At 56.5% G+C, this 21,192-nt stretch overlaps 1 protein-coding gene across 1 annotated transcript; it reads left to right on the top strand.

Moving 5' to 3' along the window:
- Window positions 1-3,737: 3,737 nt before the first annotated feature.
- Window positions 3,738-14,951, top strand: TMEM61 (transmembrane protein 61). Its single transcript, XM_087445775.1, has 3 exons — window positions 3,738-3,795; window positions 7,326-7,672; window positions 14,551-14,951. The coding sequence occupies exons 2-3, from the start codon at window positions 7,326-7,328 to the stop codon at window positions 14,783-14,785; spliced, it is 582 nt and encodes a 193-aa protein (XP_087301901.1). The 5' UTR covers window positions 3,738-3,795; the 3' UTR covers window positions 14,786-14,951.
- Window positions 14,952-21,192: the final 6,241 nt, after the last annotated feature.

Genomic DNA, 21,192 nt, shown 5'->3' with positions numbered 1-21,192 from the left:
TGACATCCTCTGAACCACAAGTCTCCGAAGCCTGACTAAGACAGCCAAACCAGGGCTTCTCAGCCTCGGCACCCGACACCCGGGACCGGATCATTCTTTGCTGTGGGGGCTGTCCTGTGCATTGTGGGATGTTTAGCACATCCCTGGCCTCTATAAACTAGAGCCCCTCACCCACCACAGTTGTGACAACCAAAAATGTCTCCATACATTGCCAAATGTCCTCGGGGGAGGGGGAGAGGGTAAAATCGTTCCCGGTTGAGAACATTGCCCTAAACCCCCTCTTCCATACAGCCAAACCGCAGAACGGTGTTGCTATTTGGCATTAAGGAATGTGCTCAGAGATCTTCCTTTAAAGATATTCCCACTCCTTGACCTTGACGGGCCTCGGCTGCATTGCTGGCAGATTTGGAGATGTCCCCCTCCCCCATGAGCCTTCTTCCCTCCCTGTGTAAATGCACTGTGGTCCTAGGCAGGGGACAGAACAGCCCACCATCTCACATCCCACGCTACTCATGACAAATATGCATGGTGGGCCTGCTGTGCGCCAGCTCTGAGATGACATGCGGGTGGGGCGGTGGGGCAGGGCACGAGACGTCCGTACTGTCAACATGGGAGCCAGATATGTCAGCAAACGATTAGAATGCAGCGAGATACGTAAAGACGTTCATGATGGCTTGCGTTAAATGAAAATAAAAGCCTCTTAGAAATGGTATGCAATGCATGATCAGATTTTTGTAAAGTGTACACTTTGGGAAAGAGTTATATCAAAATGTTACAGTGGTTGTCTCCAGGTGGTGTCCTGGAGAAGGATGCCGGACCTGTCTGGGAGCCAGGATGCGAGGGGTGGAGGGAGGATGCTCTTCCAAGAAGATCATGGATTCTCTCAGTGCTTCTCTTCTACTTACAGATAAAATAATAATTACAATAATAATAGCCAATGTGACTAAGCACTTACTAGGAGCCAAGCACGGTTGCTAAGCCCATCATATAATAGCTCACTTCATCCTCATAACAACCTGAAGAGGCCCACCTGATTCCCATGCTTATGTCTCCTTGCTTCTCCAGATATGGCCGTGGGCCCCAGCATCACCCGTCTGAGAGGGTGGGGTGGAGGGTGGGCAGAGCCTGTGCAGACGGGGCTGCATTTAGGGAAATGTTTTTCTTCCTTCACAGGGGTGATTGTTCTTTATCTGTGAAGGGGTGTATTCCGATTTCTTTTAACTTATTGATATTTTCTAAATTTCCTGCAATATCCAGATATTTCTTTTTATTATAGAAGAAGCCGGGAGGCACATAGTTTTATTTTTGTGAATGTGCTCAGGGCTATGATGGATGGATCTGTCAAGTCCTGTGGAAGCCGGAAAGAGGGACCAAGCAATTTGGCTTTGGGGTGCACCCAAAGTCACCCAGAGAAAGTGACCTGTGACCCCAGTCTAAAGGGAAGTATCTGAGCTCACCAGGTGAAGCTGGTGAGAAAGGGGGCCTTTGCTGGGGGCACAGTGGACAGCGAGTTCAGGAGCAGCATGGAGGGAGTGCAGACAATGAGCCGGGAGGGGACGGGGACCTGGTCACAAGGGCGTGGAGATTCACCCATAGAGCCACTGTGAAATGTGCGCTCAGGCCAGCTCCTCACGGATAAGGCCTTATTAAGTAACTATTAAGCCCTCACAGCTCCCTTGGGAAGAAGGTGCCATTGTCTCCATTTTATAGCTAAGGAAGCAGCAGCGTAAAGAGAAGCATATGGCCAGAGTCTTCCAGCCTGGAAGTGGCTGAGTCAGGACAGAGGTCACAACCTGTCCAACACCAGGGCCTGAGTGTCCAGCCTGGGCCAGGGGACTCGGGTTTAAGCAGGGTCATGGGTGTGCCCAGGCCTGGATCTCAACTTCCCTGACCTGTGACTTACCCCTGGGCCTAGGGGCAGGGAGAGGGGGGTGTGTCTTCATCAGTGAGGTGCCCACGACCCACATGGATGACTCTGCAGAAACAAGTGGGGCTGACAGCTTCACCGCCTCCAGCTTCCCACTCATACCTCCTCTGAGCAAGCCCACAGTGGCATCCAGAGGTCCCCACCTCCAGACTGAGCAGAGCAAAGCTCTGCCTGGTCCCTGTCTCAGCGTGGCGACCCCTGAGCTTTGGAGTATTGCATGGGCTTTTGCCCCTCCCTGAGCCTCAGTTTCCTGTCTGTGAAATGGGATCACTTATGCAGACCACACACACAGTGAGGATGAAGAGATAACATGTAACAGGACGTCACTAGTGAGAGGAGTTTGTGCTCAGAGAACACGAATGCTCTTGGGTGGAATATTTCCTCGGAGACAAGGAGTTCGGGAATCAGGGGCCTGGGCTCTGTCGCTGACCCGCCCTGGGGGTCTGAGACAGTGGCTGCCCCTCTCTGAGCTTCAGATCCCCGTGGGACAGGCTGCTCTGACAGGTGTCCCTGGTAGGGAGGAGAGTCGGTCACCACCCACTAGGCTTGACGGGAACTCCTTGGCACGGCTGAGGGAAACCTGGCCCCAGTGCCTGACTTGTTGGAGCAGGAAAAGACAGAAACAAACCCAGGGCCTGGCTGGTCCGGAACTGGTTCCCTTTGACCCGCATGAATGTGTCAAGGTTACCCAGGCTGTGATTCTGTCCAGCCTTTGCTCAAGCTGACCCTTCAGCCTGGATGCCACTGCCCCTTCTCACCTAAGGCAACTCAGGCGTCCTCCCGTGGAGGGATTCACACCCACACAGGGGACGCTTCCTCCAGGGGCCCAATTCCCCCGTCCACAAAAACTGCTTTGAGCCCCCATGTGTCAAGTAAGGAGCACTTCCTCTGCCGTGCTTGACTCGTGCAATCCTGCAGACCTGTGGGCTGGGACCATCAGCCCTCCTTCCACGCAGCGGGAAGAAGGTTCGAGAAGTGAGGTCACTCCTTAGGTGGGAGGCGCTGCTCTCCAGCCCCGCTCTCGAGGCCTCTCCCCGGCTGGGGCAGCGACCTCCGGGTCTGGCCTAGGCGAAGCGCTTAAAAGCCGGCCATTATGTCTGAGAATGCTTCCTCCTCAGGATGTCAGGTCCTGGAGGGCCGGGAGGGCTTGCTCTCAGACTGAGAAGAGAAAAAGCGTCACGTCCACGGAGCATGAGGTCAAGACACCAGGGCAAAGGACGCTCCCTGTCTGGGCCTCAGTTTCCCCTCCTGTGAAACGGGTGCGAGGGGCCCTGGCCTCAGGACTCCCTCTCTGACCGAGCGTTGGTGGCTCTCGGAGGAGCTGGTCTCGGTTCCCAAGCCCGGCCCCAAGGCCAGCGGGTTCCCGACGGTGCCAGGGCGGTGTCCGGCACAGCGGCTCGCCGCCCCCGCCGGCCTCCCCAGCCCCCCCGGCCCCGGGCGCGCGGCCGCTTTAAGGTCGGGCGGGGCCGCGGGGCGGAGGCGCGGCACCTGGAGCCGCCCGGAGCCGAGCCACCCGCAGTCTCCGCCGGCCGCGAGGACGCGGACCCCGGGAGAGTCGGGGCGGCCGGCCCCCCGCCCGAGCCGAGCCCAGGGGACCCGGCCGCAGTGGGCCACGCCCGGGCCGGGGGCGGGGGTGCCACCCCGGGAGTCGGGGGCGGGCGGGTCGCGGGCAGGCGAGGGATCCCCTCGTGGATCCCCGGAGTCCGACGTGAGCGCGAGCGCGGGCCGCGGAGCGGGGCCGGGCCGGGCGCCCCCTGCAGCCCCGCGGCTCGCCGCCCTCCGCCCCGCAGCCACCATGCCCGTACCCGCGCCCGGCTCCCCGCGCCGGGACCGCGCCTGACCGCCTCCGCGCGACGGCCGCGCCCGAGGTGGGTACAAGCTCCTCCGTCCCTCCTTCGGGAGCGCCTCGGCTCCTCCTAACGCCGACCCCGCGCGGACCCCGTCCCTTCACCTCGACCGCGGTGGCTTCGGGGGCAGAGTCTGGATACCCCGATCTCCTCCTGCGTTCTAACTCGCTGGGTGGCCTTGGGCCACGGCGCTCAGGGCCTCAGGGGACCCAGCAGTTACCTGGGGATGGTCTGGACCACTTCTTGTCCTGGCGGTTTAGTTCTTTACAGAAACTGGCACCTGAAGTTCCCCTGCTGGGAGCAGGGACAATAAGATGTTGTGCGCAGAGCACAGAGGAGGGAGCCGAGGCGTGGAGGAGCGGGGTCACTTGCCCTGTGTCGGAGCCGGGGTCCATCCTCTGTCCTGCTCTGTGTCACCGTGCTTCCTGTGCAGCTGGCCGTCTTGCCATCTCATCTTCACCGCTTGCTCCTCCCTGGGAGGCAGGAATTTGAGCTCAGAGATGTTGGGCAGCCTGAGCAGGGTCACAGAGCTGAGGGATAGAATGACCGTGGTCAGAGGGAGCAATAAATCTGATGCAGGGAAAGGCCTCCTCTGGCTGGTGGGAGGTGGGGGCAGCCGCAGAAAGGCTTCTGGGAGGAGGTGGTGTTTGGGCTGGGGGGTGCTGTGAAATGAGGGCCCTGAATGGGCACAGAGGGCTCCGGAGGCGGAAGGAGCAACAGGTGTAGAGGCCCCAGGTGGCGGAGTTTGGGGGTGTGTGGGGGTACGAGGGAGCTGGGCCTGCCTGGCAGGCCCCGACTGAGCGCCAGGACTGGGACTGGGACTTCTCTAGGACTGGAGAAGCGTCCTCCCTGCTCCGGGGCTGGGGTCCTGCCCTCTAGGGCAGGGAGCCCTTTCTTCTTCTTCCATCAGGGTGCAGGGTCCATGTGTGTGCGAGGTGAGTAAACTGCCTGAAGACCACCTCTCTGAAACAAGGCAGGGGGGTCTTAGGCCAGGACACCCTGCTGATAGTCCATCCAAGCCCTGATCTATAACGATAAAGAAAACCACCACATAACAGAGAGGCTGTCGTTCCTCAGTGGACTTGGACACGCGCCCCTCCCAGGGAGGGCAGGGTAGCATGTGTTCTGCCTGCCCACGGGGGAGCCACATGGAAGGAGGGAGACCCGCTCAGAAGGAGATGACCCCCACACGATTGCAGGGCCTTGTCTGAGGCCGGGGGGAGCTGAAGCAGGAAGGAGGGCAGTGCCTGTGCCAAAGACTTACAAATCCATCTCTTCACAGCATGATCTCAACTTCATATACTAAGAAATATAGAGAGATCTAGCTGTGCACACATACAGGGATTTGAGTCAGACTAGTCCTGGGTTCAAATTCCGCCCTGACTTTGGACAAGCTGTCACCTTCGGAGCCCCAGTATCCTTGGACGTAATGCTGTTGTGAGGATTCAGTGAGGGGACACCTGTAAAGCGCTTGGTGTGGTGCCCAGCCCGTGTAAATGCCTGGCACACATCTGCCGCCGCCATCATTGTGTATGCAGGCCAAGGGAGCAGTGGAAAGGAAACATCCACGGGGATTGTGCTCATCTCCGAGGGGCAGGATTACTGATGATTGGTGTTTTGCATTTTTATTCTCTTCTGTGGTTTTCTCGTTTTCCCGCCATGAGCAACTATTGCTTTTCTAGAAATTAAAAAGCCTCGTCAGTTATCTTAATGCAGGAGTGAGTTCTTCTGGTGTTGAGAAGCCCTGCTGTATCTGGCTTTGGGCAGAGTCCTTACCCTTTCTGGGCTCTGTCTCCTCATTTGCAAAACAGGACTTTCTTTTCTTGCCCTGACTGCCTGCCTCCGTGATGGGAGTCAGATGAGAAGCTGGGTGTGAAGGGCAACTGTCAAGTGCCATAGTAGGCAGGCTAGGGGTTACTGGGATTGATTTGCTTGTGGGGTTTTTTTCCAAGCTGGTTTCTCCAGCTTTTCCTCTTGACAGCTTCTCCCAGCCATCTGACTTTGGGTAGGGAGGAGTCAGGTTCTTTTTTTCCCCCCATGAAAATGCCTTGAGCTGGAGACATGAGACCTTTGCCCCAAAGACAGATTCACAGAAGGGAACTGCAGGTAATTTACAAATGGCATTTTTTTTCTATATGCTTCTGGTGGTCTGGGGGCTCAGAAAGATTGGGGTCCACTCCTAAAGCAACCAGCTGGTGCGCTGTGGAGTGGAGACCACAGCCGGCCTCTGCTCTGTGACTAGGTGCTCCCTGTCTGGGTCCTCCGTGGCTGGGTGCTGAGCAGTGGGAGTCCTGCGCTCCCTCCCCTCGCCAGCCCCACCCAGCTGTGAGGGACACTTTTCACGCCACATGCATTTGCCCAGTAACACTTTTCCCTATTTAAGAGCATTTCTTCAACAAATATTTGTTGAGCAGCTGTGTGCTAGGCCCTGGGAGATAGAGCAGAGAACAGGGCCCATGTGGACCCTGACCTCGGGGAGCTCGGAGGCTGCTGGGAGGACAAGCAGAGAAGTTAAACACAGACGGGTAGGTGCTGTGGTCCAGGAAGGCCAGGGGACTTGGTGTGTAAAGTGTGACCCTCGAAGGCTTCTTGGGTGCGGCCCCAGCTGAGCCTCGAGGGGAGATAACGGGAGGTTACAGCAGAGGGAACAGGATGTACAGTTAGCCTAGAGGCTGGCTTTGGGGTTTCAGCCCCGTCCTGTCTGTAGATCTGGGGCCAGGCTCCCTCCCAGTTTGTTTTTTCCTGTGCACATTTTCTTTACCTAATTGAGATAACACTGTATGCATAATTTGGTATACTAAGTTGAAAAAAGTACAATATCACAAGCATTTCCTCCCTGTTGTTAAACATTTGTACTGAGCTGGATCTTTTTAAATGAGTCATTAATGGTCCACCTAGAGGTTATGCCCAGGTCTGCTCACCATTTCCCTGTAGTGGGACATTTGGGCTCTTTCCAAATTAGGACCATTATAAATAAGGCCGTGGTGGACATCTTTTTGCACCAAGTCTTGCTTCCTGTCGTGAATTTCAGCCTCAGACCCGTCAGTGTCCTCTTTCACACGTGTTCCTTTACGCGCCCCGGGTTTCTGTGTCTTTCTCTGTCAAATGGCGACGATAGCGTCAGCCTCGTGGGCCTGTGACCAGGCTGAAGCGAAGCTGTGCGTTCCCAGCCCCGAGCCTGGCAGGCCTGGCGGTCCCGGCAAGTGTTCACGCTCCCGGCCTGGGGTAGACACGTGGGAGTCTCATACCCGCCGGGCAGATGTGGCCTCTGAGGCCTGGAGAGAGGCCCGGAGTGACCGTAGCCACACTTACCGAGCTCCCGCTGGGTCCCAGCGTGGTGCCAGGAACTTGAGACACACAAAACAGCCCTGCCAAGTTGGGAGCATCATCTCCATTTCACAGATGAGGAAACTGAGGCACAGAGGCATCAAATGACCTTTCCAAGGCTGCAGAGTGGCCTCAGGCAGAGGAGGACGAACACCTGGGTCTCCAGGGCCCGGCAGGCCTCCCACATGGCCCACTTCCTCTTCTCTCTCATTCTCTGTGTCCAGATGTGTGACGGGCGCCGAGTGGCCTCCACCCTCCGCTACTGCATGACGGTCGGCGGCACGGTGCTTCTGGTGGCCGGCACACTCTGCTTCGCCTGGTGGAGTGAAGGGGATCCAGGTGCCCAGCCTGGCCAGCCGGCCCCACCCACTGGGCGCCCTGTGCCCGAGGCCCCCGGGACCCTGCTCAGGTCGGTCAGCTTCTTCTGCTGTGGCGCGGGCGGCCTGCTGCTACTCTTCGGCCTGCTGTGGTCCGTCAAGGCTGGCACCCGGGGGCCTCAATGGGACCTGTATCGCCTCTCCAGAGACCTGTACCACCTCACTGTGGAGCCCTCGGAGAAGGAGAGCTACAGGTCAGTGGGGCAGGGTGGGGGCAGCATGGGGCCACAGGTGGGGCACTGTTACATCATCGTGCATTTGCTCAGCAGACTCTCAAGGGGTTCCTCCTCTGGGCCCAGCCTTGCCTGTCCCCTGGGGACATGGAAGTCGATTGGCACAGTCCTGGAGGAGTGTAACGCCCCCTGAGAGAGGCAGACACTGACAGACCAGAGTGGTTAGAGCTGTGAGGGAGGGGCACACATGGTCCTGTGGGTCATGAAGAAATCCAGGAAGGCTTCCTCAAGGAGGTGGCCACTGAGCTCAGCATGGTATGGGGCAGAGTAGCAAAGGGATTAAGAGCCCAGGTGCAAGAGTCAGACCCACTGGGATCCCCTCCTGGTTCTATCACTAACTAGCTCTGGGACTTCAAGTAGATGGTGCAACCCCACTGAGCCTTGGCTTGCTCATCTGATATAAAACCAGAATAATAGGAACAACAACAATAACAGCAAACACCAATATAGCACTTCCCGTGGGCCAGACACTGTTCTGAGTGCTTTTCATAGATTTACTTGTTTAATCCTTACAGCAGCCTCTGAAGTAGGTACTATTAACTTCATTTATAGATGAGGAAACTGAGGCACCAAGATGTTAAGTGACTTGCCGTAGGACACCCAGCTAGTGCATGTCAGAGCCAGGCCTAGAGCCCAGAGTCTCTGCCCTCACCCACTCCCTAGCTCAGGGGACCCGGGGAGAATTGAAAGAGAGGATGTGAGTGTGGAACTTGGCCCGGTGCCCAGCACACAGCAGGTGCGCAGTAAATGTCGGCTTTCCCTCAAGTGACTCGGGTGGCAAGAGGCGGTTTAGGCAGGCAGAGGAGCATGTGCAAAGGCCCAGGGGTGGGATAGGGGCGGAGACACAATCTTGCATGAAGACAGTATTTCTCAACCGTTTTTTCTTTCTCCCTCCCTCTAAGGAGCCTTTTTGGGTATTTTTTTCTTAATCCACCCCAAGAAATTAGATATGCAGATAGACTGCATATCTGTTTATGTTCTGTGTGCATATCTGTGCTTTGTATCATCAGTAGATACCAAAGACAGTTTTTGCCCTGTTGAGAACGTGTGCATTATGCGTGCACTCATTATGTACTCGTTCATGCAAGCAAGTGTCGGGCGTGCCTGCCTATCGGGGGCCTGCATACAGCTTCTCTGTCCTGTCCGCCTGCAAGGTAAGAGTTACTGCTGCCACCTACAGAGGAAGAAGGTGAGGGTTATACAGCTAGGAAGTGGCAGGGCCTGGGCTGGGGAGCTGGCGTCTTCTGCCCACACCACTTGCAAGGCACTGGGTTTGGATGCATTAGCGGCTCAACCAGACACCCATGAGCTGGCCGGGGACCTGGACACCCTTCCTCCCCCCGATGGAGGGAAAAATGTATTCTGAGTTAAGGAATGGAGCAGAATGCGTTTTTAAAAATTCAATTCGTTTAAACTAAAATCAACACAAACAGTTCACCTGTTTCTTCAACCCCAACCCCCACCTCTTGCAACCACCCATTTGTTCTTTGTATCTATGGGCTTGGTTTTTTGTTTTTGTTTTTTTAGATTCCACATATGAGGGAGATATAGGATATTTGTGTTTCTCTAGCATATGGCCCTTGAGGTCCATCCATGCTATTGTAAATGGCAAGATTTCATTCTTTTTTATGGCTGAATAGTATTCCGTTGTGTATATATACCACATCTTCTTTATCCACTCATCCATCGATGGACACTTAGGTTGTTTTAATATCTTGGCTATTGTAAATAATGCTGCAATGAACATGGGGTGCAGATATCGTTTTGAATTAGCGTTTTCGTTTTCTTCACATAAGTACCCAGAAGTGGAATTTGCTGGATCATATAGTTCTATTTTTAATTTTTTGAGGAACCTCCATACTGCTTTCCATTGTGGCCTCACCAATTTACATTCCCACCAACAGGGCACAAGGGTTCCCTTTTCTCCACATCCTCATCAACTCTTGTTATTTCTTGTCTTTTAGATATTAGCCATTCTAACAGAGATGCGGTGATTGTGATTTTGGTTTGCATTTCCTGATGATTAGTGATGTTGAGCATCTTTTCATGTACTTGTTGGCTGTCTGTATGTCTCCTTTGGAAAAAGGTCTGTTCAGCTCATCTGCCCATTTTTTAATTGGATTGTTTGTTTTTCTGCTATTGAGTCATACAAGTTCTTGATATATTTTGGATATTAACTCCTTATCTGATATGTGATATGCAAATATTTTCTCCCACTCAGCAGGTTGTCTTTTCATTGTGTTGATGGTTTCCTTTGCTGTGCAGAAGCTTTTTAGTTTGATGTAGTCCCACTTGTTTATTTTTGCTTTTGTTGCTTTTGCTTTTGGTATCAGATCCAAAAAATCATTGCCAAGACCTATGTCAAGGAGCTTACTGTCTATGTTTTCTTCTAGGAATTCTATGGTTTCAGGTCTTACATCAAGTCTTTAATCCACTTTGAGTTGATTTTTGTGTATGGTGTAAGATAGGGGTCCATTTTCCTCCTTTTGCATGTGGCTGTCCAGTTGTCCCAGTGCCATTTATTAAAGAGACTATCACTTCCCCATTGTATATTCTTGGCTCCTTTGTCATAAATTAATTGACCATATATGTGTGGGTTTATTTCTGGGCTCTCTGTTCTGTTCCATCGATCCGTGTGTCTGTTTTGATTACTAGAGCTTTGTAGTATAGTCTGAAATCAGAGCGTGTGATGCCTCCAGCCTTGTTCTTTTTCAGGATTGCTTTGGCTATTTGGGGGTCTTTTGTGATTCCATATAAATTTTAGGATTGTTTGTTCTATTTCTGTGAAAAATACCATTGGAATTTTGATAGGGATTCAGAATGCATTCTGAGTTAAAGAATGTCACAGATTATTACTGCTTCTGGCCTGTGACTCCCAGAGGTCTGAGGCAATAGAGTAGTCAACAGAGGCCGCTTAGTCCAATAGTCAGGCCTCGGTTTCATCTGGCCGTTAGAGGGAGGGCAGGGCCTTGGGGACTCGCCAGCCAAGCCCTTCACTTCTCAGACGAGAAGCCTCGGTCTCAGAGAGACCCATGATCTACTTGGTCGCACAGCGAGTTAGTGGTCAGTTGGAAACGGGCCAGGCCTCAGGGCACCCTGGATGGAACCCGTCCTGCCCCGCCCAGCCTGGCCTGAGTGTAGTGGTGGGTGTTGTCGGTACACACGGCCATGTTGACCCAACAGGGTCCAGGCCACAGCTGCATCTGTCAGGTGGGGCCGCTTGGCCTTCATTCCAGCTGGGCCAGGGAGGAAGCCCACCCAGGAGGCTGCAGGGAGCTCCTGGGCCATCAGGCTCAGAAACCCAAGGCTTAGATTGAGAATTGGGGGGGCTGGGTGTCAGGGAGGCTGCTTCTGCTGATGGCTCTGTTTTGTCCCCGGGACAGACCCAGCCCAGCCCTGCTGCCTGTGAGCCCAGCATCTGGTCCCGAGGGAGGCCACTCTGCTGTTCCCTGCCCCCTGGGCCCCTCACTCTCTGGGGGTGCCTGGCTGTGGGTAAATTCATGTCAGAGACAAAGGCCTCCTAGGCTGATGGCTTGGGCAGGTCCCTTCCCCTCTTGGGGCCACAGTGTCCCCATCTATTTATTCTTTCTTACATTTATCCAGTATTTATTGAGCATCTACTGTGTGCTGGGTCCTGTGCAGGACACTGACAATGCAACACTGGATAAAACAGACAAAACCCCTGCCCTCTGGGGGCTCCCTTCTTGAGTGTGAGCCCCTAAATGAGGTGGCTGGACGGGAGGCCCCGCAGGGCGCCCACCCTCAGTGAGTACAGCGGAAAAAGCGTGGGCCTGTTCAGACACGAGGGGTTCAGTCTCTGCTCTTTCGTTTATAAGCTGTGTGTCGTGGAGCACGTTACTTAGACTCTCTGAGCTGTGTCTAATTCCTCACCTGTCAGCTGGGGCTGACAGTTCAGCCTGGAACTGCTGCGAGGCTCAGATGAGGTGACAGATGGAGAGATGGGCACACTGTGAAGTTCGTGCACACATTAGCTGTCGCTGCTACTGCTGTGCATTACAGCTTACAACACACTCTCGTGCCCACTAACTGCTCGTGAGGTAAGGGTGAGGACGAGGCCCATTTCACAGATGGGAGCGCTGAGGTGTGGAGCCATCAGGTGGCTGGGGTGGGGAGCTGTGACAGGCGGGGTGCCTTGAGCTTTGCAATCGGACAGCTGGGGCTTTGCCACTTGGTTGATATGTGACCCTCACTCGTCTGCATGATGGCTGAGAGCCCCCCAGGTGGTCAGGAACATGAAATAAGGTTAGAGAGCTTTCCTGGTGGGTAGATAGCATTCACCCCCCTCCTCCCCTTTTCCCTACTGTGTGTGCCTGACTCAGCTGGAGGGTGGACGAGCCAGTGCCAGGCCCAGGTCTCCTCCCCCAACCAGCTCCAGAGTTTCCTGTGCCCAGGGACCATAGTGGCAGGCCTGCCCCCTACGACTGCAGGGTGCTGTATCCAGAATACACAGTGAGTGGAGCCTCCCCTAAAGAGGGCCATGGGGCCGCCCTGCGCGGGCCTCGTGTTCCCCAAGGCCCCAGCTTCCTGGACCAGGACCGTGGAGACCTGGGGCCGGGTGGGCCCAGCTGGTGACTAAGGTGACAGCAGGCAGCGTGAGGGCCACTCCACGTCTGCCCTCTAAGCAAACTTCCTGCTGCGGGCTGAGCTCACCTGTGCCCTGCTGCCAGCTGTCGCCTGCTGGGGTGGCCCCAGCCGTACCCAAAGCCTGTGTCATGTCTCTAGGGCTTGAGGAAGTGGGGTGTGGTGGGGGTGTGGCTGGGAGGCGACCAGGGCGGGAGATGTGGACTCTAGAAGCCTTATTACCCACAGTTTTCTGAGTGTTGTCAAAGTTTTTTCCATTTTCCCCTCCCCTGAATCTATAAAGTGGGAATTGTTATCCCCATTTACACATGAGGAGAAAGAGGCTCAGAGAGGGTGCAGACATGGTCTAGGTCACACAGCAACAGAACTTGGCTTGCCTGCCTCCAGGAGCAATATTCTTTGCCTGCCCTCCCCTGCAAAGGATGCTGGGAGCTCAGAGGAGGCTGAGGCCCCTTAGCGGCTTCCTCAGCTGCGGGGCTCCTGGGCTGCCTTCCAGAGGAGGAGGGCCTGTGAGAGGAGTTTGCGAGAGCACTGGACGGGGAGCCCCAGGTTTGGCTCCTGGTTGGCACCTCCACCAGACTGGCGCACAGGCTCCCCCAGCTGCTCTGTGACCCTGCCTGTGACTGGGGCAGCCAGCCTGCCTCCCAGCAGGCCGCTCTGAGGCCTGCGGTGGGCTCGGGCTGAGAAGGCACGTCGCCCAGAGAAGGGTCCTGTCCTGGCGGGCGATGGTGTTCATGGAGGGGCAGCAGGTTCCTGGCACAGCCCCTCCGCCAGCCCCTGGGATGAAGTCCCCTCCGCTTCCTCCTCTGTCCTCCGGGGCCGCCTCCCCCGTCTGGACAGGCGGGCGCACTGGACGGATTGGACTGCTTCCCGCCAGCTCCAGACAGGTGACCCTGGGCGGCTGACCGCCTCTCTGAGCCTGCGTGGGGCTTGCCGTGCCGAGACCGTGATGAGTCTCGTTTCCCACGCCCCTTCCTTACGGAGCCCTTCGAGATTTTGTTACGGGCCCCCATTTATGGAGCGTGTGCTGAGTGCCCCCCCCATTATCTCATTTAGTCTTCACAGTCCAGTGAGGCGGTGCCGTTACTGTCCCCATTTTACAGATGGGGAAACTGAGGCCCAGAGCAGTGGGGTTATCGACCATGGTCTCCCACCAGGAATGTGGCAGAGCAGGGAGTTGAACCAGCCAGTGCCCAGGCTCATAACCAGCCCTCGAGCCACTTGGTGTGGGAAGTGACCTTCGAGATCACCTAGTCGGCCCCTGTATTTGGCAGTATCATCCCCGCAGAAACAGCCCCGACCTAGGATCAGTGACACTCCCACTCCCCAGGGTCCCTGGAGGGGAAAGGGCAATGACTTCCCAGAGGTGACCTCCCAGGGCCCTGAGAAGACGGAGTGCCAGTCTCATTCCCATCAGCCTTGGTGTGGCTGGAATGTGGGTGACCTGGTCAGGGGGGCCCCAGAGGACCTGGTCCTGCCTCCGATCCCTGCAGGGTGGTGCATCTGAGGGAGGCGGGGGCAAGTCACGGGAAAGCTAAGCTGTCCAGAGATAGAAGTGGTTGACCTGGTAGGTAGTGAGCTCTCCATCTCTGGAGGTATAGCAGAGGTGCTTGCTTGGCCAACTCACCATATCAGGGCCTCAAGTGTCCAGATGGGCAGGAGCGCTGAGGTCTCCCATCCTGCCCTGAGCATCCACAACTCCAGATCTTGTAAGGGATATTACAGGAAGCGGGAGTCTTTCTGCCCATGGACCATCACTCAGCCTTTCAACAAACATTCCCCAAGCACCTGCCCTCCGCGCCCAGACACTCAGAGTCAGTCTCTGCCCTAGGGACAGCCAGACGGGGTCAGGGTGGTCACAGAGGAGAGCACTGTGGGGCCCAGAGCGGGGAGTGGGAGCTTTGCCAGGGGAGGGACCAGTCAGAAGGGCTTCCCAGAGGAGTCTCCAAGGACAGGTGGGGACTGACCAGCAGGGAGGGGTGAGGGAGGTGGGAGGGACTTGCCCTGCAGAGAGAGCTGAGGAGCATGGGGAGGTGTGGTCAGCACTGGGCCCTGACTCGATGCAGCAGGGCGGGTGGAGCGGGAGAGTGGAGGGCGGCAGGGCCTGCTGGCCGCTTCACCTGTGTCCTGGGGCACCGGGAGCCCGCCCCGCCCCAGCCTTCCTCACTCCCTCCCCGGCATGCAGCAGGCTGTTGCCCTCGCCCCTGCTGACAGCCTCTCTCCTCCTGTCCCTGTAGGACCCCAGAGCTGGTGGCCATTCCCACTTACGAGGAGGCCGTGCACTGCTTGCTGGCTGGGGGGCCCCCGACGCCGCCATACCCCGGGGAGGAAGGCCTGCGGGGGACCCGGCCCTCCCCGCCTCCACCCAGCTACGAGAGCATCGTCTTCGCTGCTGACGCCACCTCTGGAGAGACAGTCCCGGGGGCTGCCGGCCCCTGCCCAGGCCGGGCTCAGACCGCGGGGGGACGTTAAAGGCTCCTGGCAGGCTGCAAAGCCAGGAACAAACGCTGAGCTGCTTCTAGTGTCTGGTACAGAGCCTCGTACACAGTAGGCACTCAACACATGTTTGTTGCTGAATGCCGTTTTATTTACCTAGTGCTATAAAACAAACAGCTTAAAATAAATCCATGTCATCGTCTGGGTTGCCTGGGCCCCGCTGCGTGGTTCTTCTGCCCCACGTGATGTTGCTGGGGCCGCAGTCAGCAGAGCCCCGCTGGGCCAGAGCAGCCGAGATGGCGCACCCACAGGGCTGGCCGTTAGTGCTGGCTGTCAGCTGGGGGATGTTGTGGTGCAGATGGGAAAATTAGGGCCAGAGGCAGAGCCAGGACAGCCAAGGTCACACGCTGAGTTTATAACCACAAGAACGTGGATCTGAATTCACACCACCCGTGTGAGGGTTCTACCAGGTACCAGCTGAGTGACCTCCTCTCTCTGCCTCAGTTTCCTCATCTGTAAAATGGGAATTGGGAATTAAAGTGGCACCAGCCCCTACCGCGGAGAGCTGCTTTGTGAGGATTGAGTGAGACCATAGCAGCTGACACGGTGAGCTCATACTGACCCTGCGGGGTCCGTGCAAAACATCAAATAATAAGTGCAGATTTCTCAGCCCAGTGGTAGGCGTCTGTTAAGTATGCAGTGACTGTCAGATTTTGTTAGTGGAGGTAACGGCCTCCACCAAGTGCAGATTTGGCCTCTACTCCCATCCCTCCTGTGACGGGGAGCTCACTTCCTCTCTTTAGTTTCCATGTGTGGGAGAAATGTCTGCTTTCTGTCCAGGCACATTGTGCATCCCTACATCTGCACATCACGCCACTCACAGATGAGAAAAACCAGCTCAGAGAGGTTAAGTAACCTTCCCAGGGTCACGCAGCAAGTAGGGGTTCAGAGTCCCAGGGCTCAGTCTGCTGGATGAGGGCAGCATTCCGAGGGCCTCCCGTGTGCTGGGCCAGGCCTTCCGCCGTTGTTCCACATCCTCGAGGCCGCTCTCCTGCAGATGCTCTCCCCATTTCACAGGCCTGGAAACTGAGCCCCAGAGAGGCAGCATCACAGAGAATGAAGGCCGAGCCAGAGTTTCCGTTCAGCCCTGGCTGGGCTCCAGGCCTGGGTCTTCCCACCTGGGCTAGACCCTCTCAGTAACTGCCCATTCGGTCTCCCTGCTTCCGTGCGGGCCCCCTGCAGTCTCTTCTCAGCTCAGGGGCCAGAATGAGCCAGGTCAAACCCAGATCAATGACGTCCCTCCTGGGCTCAGAACCTGGAGTGGTCCCAGCTCACTTGGAATAAAGAAAGGCCTGTGATGGTCTGGGTGGGGCCCTGCATCTGGGGCTCCCTCCTCCTACCGCTCCGCCCTCTTGCCTCTGCTGCCCTGCTGGGGCCTTTGCACTTGCCCTTCTCTCTCTCCAGAAGCTTCTCCCGGGCTCGCTCCTCACTTGCCTCACATCTTTGCTCCATCCCTCTCTTCACAAGGCCATCCTTGACCACTCCGCTGAAAACTAAATCCCGCCCCGCCCCCGCACCCCCAGTCTCCTTCCTGCTCTATTTTGTAACCTGTCACCATTTAACATTTTACCTTAAAATTTTTTTATTTGTTTATTGTATGTTTATCCTCACTGAGCGTAAGCCCTGCAAGAGCAGGGGTTTTTGTTTCTCTCTTTCACGTTTGTATCCCTAAAGCCTAGAAATGGTGTCTGGCCCGTGGACGAGGCTCGGTAGGTATCTGTTGACTGAATAAATGAATCCATGATTGGGGCCGGCCTGGTGGCGCAGCGGTTAAGTGTGCACGCTCCGCTGCAGTGGCCCGGGGTTCGCCGGTTCGGATCCCGGGCGTGTACCGACGCACTGCTTGTCAAGCCATGCTGTGGCAGCGTCCCATATAAAGTCGGGGAAAATGGGCACAGGTGTTAGCTCAGGGCCAACCTTCCCCAGCAAAAAAAAAAAAAAAGGAGGATTGGCAGATGTTAGCACAGGGCTGATCTCCTCACAAAAAAAAAAAAAAAAGAATCCATGAATGTCAGCTGTTGTCACTCTTGGGCCCTCTCTCAGCCACACAAGCCAGATCCCCTGGGTCTTCTGTAATCCTCTCCCTCCCCTAATCCTCTCCCTCTCCCATCACCAAATCCTAGATCCCAGTCTGTGCCCCCTTCCCTTCCTGTCCTCCTCTCTGTCTGCGCCTTGACCTTCCCGCTATGATGGAGATGGAGGTTTGAATCCTGCCTCAGCCCTGACCTAGCTGTGTGACCTTGAGCTGGTCACACACACCCCCCAGTTTCCCATATGCATCACGAGGATGGGGGTGTGATTTATCCGCAATTCCTAAACAGTTAATGGGGTCCCAGGCTGGGAAGCCAGGCCCAGCTCCCCTCCTCCCCCAGGTGAGGAATCTCCCCCAGGCAGGGAGTTAATGAGCCACAGCTGTGACTTGGAGGCCCCACCTCTGCTGGCAGGAGCTGGAAGGGAGGGGGTGGGGAGGGCCGGTGACTGGAAAGAACTTTTCTGCTTTTGTCTCTACTTGTCAGCTCATCTGTGAAAGCCCCCAGGAGGGCCAGGGCCTTGCCGGAGATCACCAGCACCTACATGTAGGCTGAGCCGGGGCCACGGAACCAGTGGAGGCAAGCCCCTGCAGCCTTCTGAGCCTGGCCCCCCCAGGCTTCCGTCACCCTCTGGGTTGGCTGGTGACCCCGCCCCCTGGAGCTCCCCACCTCAAATCGGTCGGAAATTTCCCGATCGGAAATTCCCATGCCACCTGCACATAGCTCCCCCACAGCAACTAATTTCCCCTAAAAATTGTTCGCCTCAACCTGTCTCTCCCTAGGTTTCCGCCAGAGCCTGGCAGCTGCTCCTCTGCTGCCACCTCCTCGTGCGTCCTCCAGCTTGATCTCAGCCCCAGAGGATTGTCGTACAATTAAACTCTGATCCGGGTCAGGCCTCTGCACAGTCCCCCCTTAAGAGGCCCCGTCGGCCGCTGAACGATATCGCACACCTTCGCGTGACCCCAGGAGGTTTCCTGCCTGTGCTTCCCTCTCTGGCCTCCCTCTCCCCTGGAACTTATAGCCATCCCTCTGTCCCCAAATATGAATTGAGACCCTCCCTACCCAGTTCTAGCCCCTGGTGACAACGCAGTGAACAAGAGCGTCCCCACTGAGAAAGGCAAGAGACAAGATGAATAAATAATGTGTGTATTTAGATAGATGGTGACGAGTACTATGGAGAGAAACAAGTTGGGAGAGGAGGACAGGGAACACCTAGGGGTGGGGGTTCTGCAATTGTAGATGTCACATCAGGGAAAGCCTTGCTGTGAAGCTGACATCTGGACAAAGACTTGAGGAGGTAAGGGAGGGAGCCATGCAGATATCTGGAGGAAGAGCATTCCAGGCAGCAGGAACAGCAGGTGCAAAGGCCCTGGGGTGCCTGTGTGTTCCAAGAAGAGCATGGAGGCAGGGTGGCTGGAGGAGAGTGAGTGAGTGGAGCCGTGGCAGGAGAGAAGCTCAGAGGGGTGAGGGGGTGGGCGGCATGGGCAAATTATCTAGGGCCTTGTCGGCCATTCTGAGGTCTCTGGCTTTTACTCTGATGAGACAGAGAGCCACTCCAGGGTTCTGAGCAGAGGAGTGACCTGGTCTGACCTGGCATTTGAGTTGAAAAGAGACTTCAGGGGGCAAGAGTAGAAGCAGAGACCACTCAGGGAGACAGAGATGATGGGGGCTCAGACCAGTGATGAGCAGTAGTGGGGGGAGAGAAGGGATGGAGGTAGAGTCAAGAGGATGTGGGTGTGAGAGAGGAGGGGAGGATGTTGGCCAGGATTCTAGGTGATGGCCTGGATAACACTGGAAGGATGGAGCTGACATGGGAGGAGCAGGTCTGGGGAGGATGGGGAAGAGTATGCAGTGTAGAGGCAAGTGTGCACATGGCATTTCGAGTTTCATGTGCTTACTGGCCCCTGGGCCTTTGCACGTGCTGGTCTCTTTGCCTGAACTGCTTTTCCTGCCTCGACAGAAGAACTCCACTGACTTTTCAAGGATCCCTTCTGTGAACCTGTCCCTTCTGGCCTCCCCCCCCCCCAAGTCTGTCCCTCTCTCTGTGCACACGCTGGAACTCACAGGTATCTCAGAGCCTTTACCATATTGTGCTCCAGAAGGCTGGACCAAGTGCCATCACTCTCTGAAACGTGGCGTTCAGAGTGTCCTGCAAACAGTAGGTGCTCAGCAAGAGACTGGCTCGGGACCTGGTTTGAATCCTGGCTGTGCTATTTACAGGTTCTGCGACCTCGGCCCGCTCACCTTGCCTCCGTTTCCGCATCTGTCGAATGGGTGTGAGCTTTGCGCTCCCTGGTTCTCAGGGTCTTGCCCGGATCCTGCATGCGCCCCGACGGGAGGAAGACAGAGGTCCGCGCGCCCTCTGCTGGAGGATGACCGAGTTCTCGGCCGCTGCTCCCGGTCTCCCCGACTTGGCAGGAGGGAGGGGGAAGTCAGGGGCGGGCGCGGGGGCGGGGGCGGGGGTGGGGGGACCGCGGATAACCCGACACTTCCCACGCACCGGACACACCCGCTCGCGTTCACCCTCGCACGGCTCCGTGGAGGAGCGCGGGTTAGACCCGTTTTAGTGAGCACCTACTTGTCCCAGAGCGCCTTGCTCGTTGTCAGCCCCCCACCCCCGGCCCCTTTTTTTCAGAGAAGAGAAAAGGGAGAGAGGAGGCTGGGTCGTGGAGAAGAAAGACAAGGTGCAGTGAGGGGGAGCGTGCCCAGGCACCGGGAGGCCTCTCGGGAAGGGAGAAGGACCAGATCCGTAACCCCGGGCTGGGGCTGCGTGGGTCCCGTGCCCGCTCAGCCGCCGACTCAGTCTGGGGAGGTCTGGCCGGTCCCTGCCACTCCCGGGCTCAGTTCCCGCGCCGGGCTGCGGGGCGGGGCATCGCCGAGAGGGCGTGCTGCGACGGCCACCAGGGGGCTCGAGAGTGCTCCTGGGGGACCAGACCGTGGAGAGCCACTCCCACCCCGCCAGGGCAACAAGACCGGAGAGGGCTGCCCGGGGTCCCTCTGGGCCTCGGTCTCCTTTTCTGGGCGGGGCACTCGTCGCTTCCCTTCTCTGAGCCTCTGTAAGACGATGATGACAGCGTTTCCGTGGAAGGTCCCGTCGTGCCGATAATCACAGATGACAAAGCATTTTCTCCTCTATTAGGTCGCTTCCCTGCACAGTACCTGGGAGGTGGCCTGCTACCACGATCAATTCACAGGTGACAAAACTCAAGCGCAGAGAGGAGCCACCAGCCCGAGTTCGCCCGGGGAAATCAGACCTAGATGTGACCGGTGACTCTCAGCCCATCTCTGACCCCTCACTGGGAGGGTCTCCTGGACTCCATTATGGGGACCTCCTCTGCTGGCAGCCGGGCTGGAAAAAGTGTCCGTGGGCAGGAACAGCAGGCAGAGGGTGTGGCTGAGCATGGATGTGTGGGGGGGTGTCAGGGAACAAGCACAGCTGGCAGGAGGGAGACAGTGATGACAACAAACAGGAAAATCCCCGAACCTGCTGAGTCCGGATGCCAAATGAAAGCCTTTGATCCCAGCAAGTCAACCCTGCACAGACTACAAGTTAACGTCATCTTTTAGAGATACCCATGGCCCTCATTCTCCTATAATCCTGTAAGGAAATCTGATTTTTCCCATCTGCCTGTCCCCAGGACTGAAATTCCATCATTAGAATGTCATTCTGGTGGGGGGCCGGTGGCGTAGCGGTTAAGTGCACACACTTGGCTTCAGCGGCCCGGGGTTCGCAGGTTTGGATCCTGGTTGCCCAACAGCACACCGCTTGTCAAGCCATGCTGTGGCAGCGTCCCGTATAAGGTAGAGGAAGATGGGCACAGATGTCAGCCCAGGGCCAGTCTCCCTCAGCAAAAAGAGGAGGATTGGCAACAGATGTTAGCTCAGGGCTAATCTTCCTCACACACACACACACAAAAAGAATGTCATTCTTAGGACTAAAGCATCTTCCTAGTTTGGGAGGCAAGGAAATGGCTGTCAGTCACTCCCATCCTACAGGGACGTTAACGCACCAGAGCCTCTGCAGAGGGCAGCTCAGGGCGAGCGGGTCGGAGTGGAGCACAGAGGACAGAGGAGTAGGAGAAGAGGACAGAGGAACCCACGAGGCCAGGCTTGGAGACAGCTCTGGTCCTGGGAGGGACTATTAGCCCGTTGTACAGAGGAGGGAAACTGAGGCACAGGGAGGTAACTTGATCAAGACTATAGTGCTGCTTGGTAGAGGAGCCAGAACCCAAGCCCAGCTGTCTGCCCAGCCCCAGGGCCTGCACTTTTAACCTTGGTGCTACCGTCAGGTGAGGAGTAGGTGCAGAGCCTCTGGGTTGAATTCCAGCTGCTCTGCCATTTCCAGCTGGGTGA

Source organism: Ceratotherium simum, chromosome 22, assembly GCF_057802395.1.
Source record: "Ceratotherium simum simum isolate JZ-2026a chromosome 22, ASM5780239v1, whole genome shotgun sequence".
Classification (NCBI taxonomy): Eukaryota; Metazoa; Chordata; class Mammalia; order Perissodactyla; family Rhinocerotidae; genus Ceratotherium; species Ceratotherium simum.
Note: the sequence above shows the minus strand (reverse complement) of the source record. Positions and strands in the feature narration are given on the sequence as shown.

Coding starts and splice junctions, on each gene's coding strand:
- TMEM61 (XM_087445775.1), top strand. CDS start 7,326: ATGTGTGACGGGCGCCGAGTGGCCTCCACCCTCCGCTACTGCATGACG. Junction 7,673..14,550: donor TCGGAGAAGGAGAGCTACAG/GTCAGTGGGGCA, acceptor CTGTCCCTGTAG/GACCCCAGAGCTGGTGGCCA.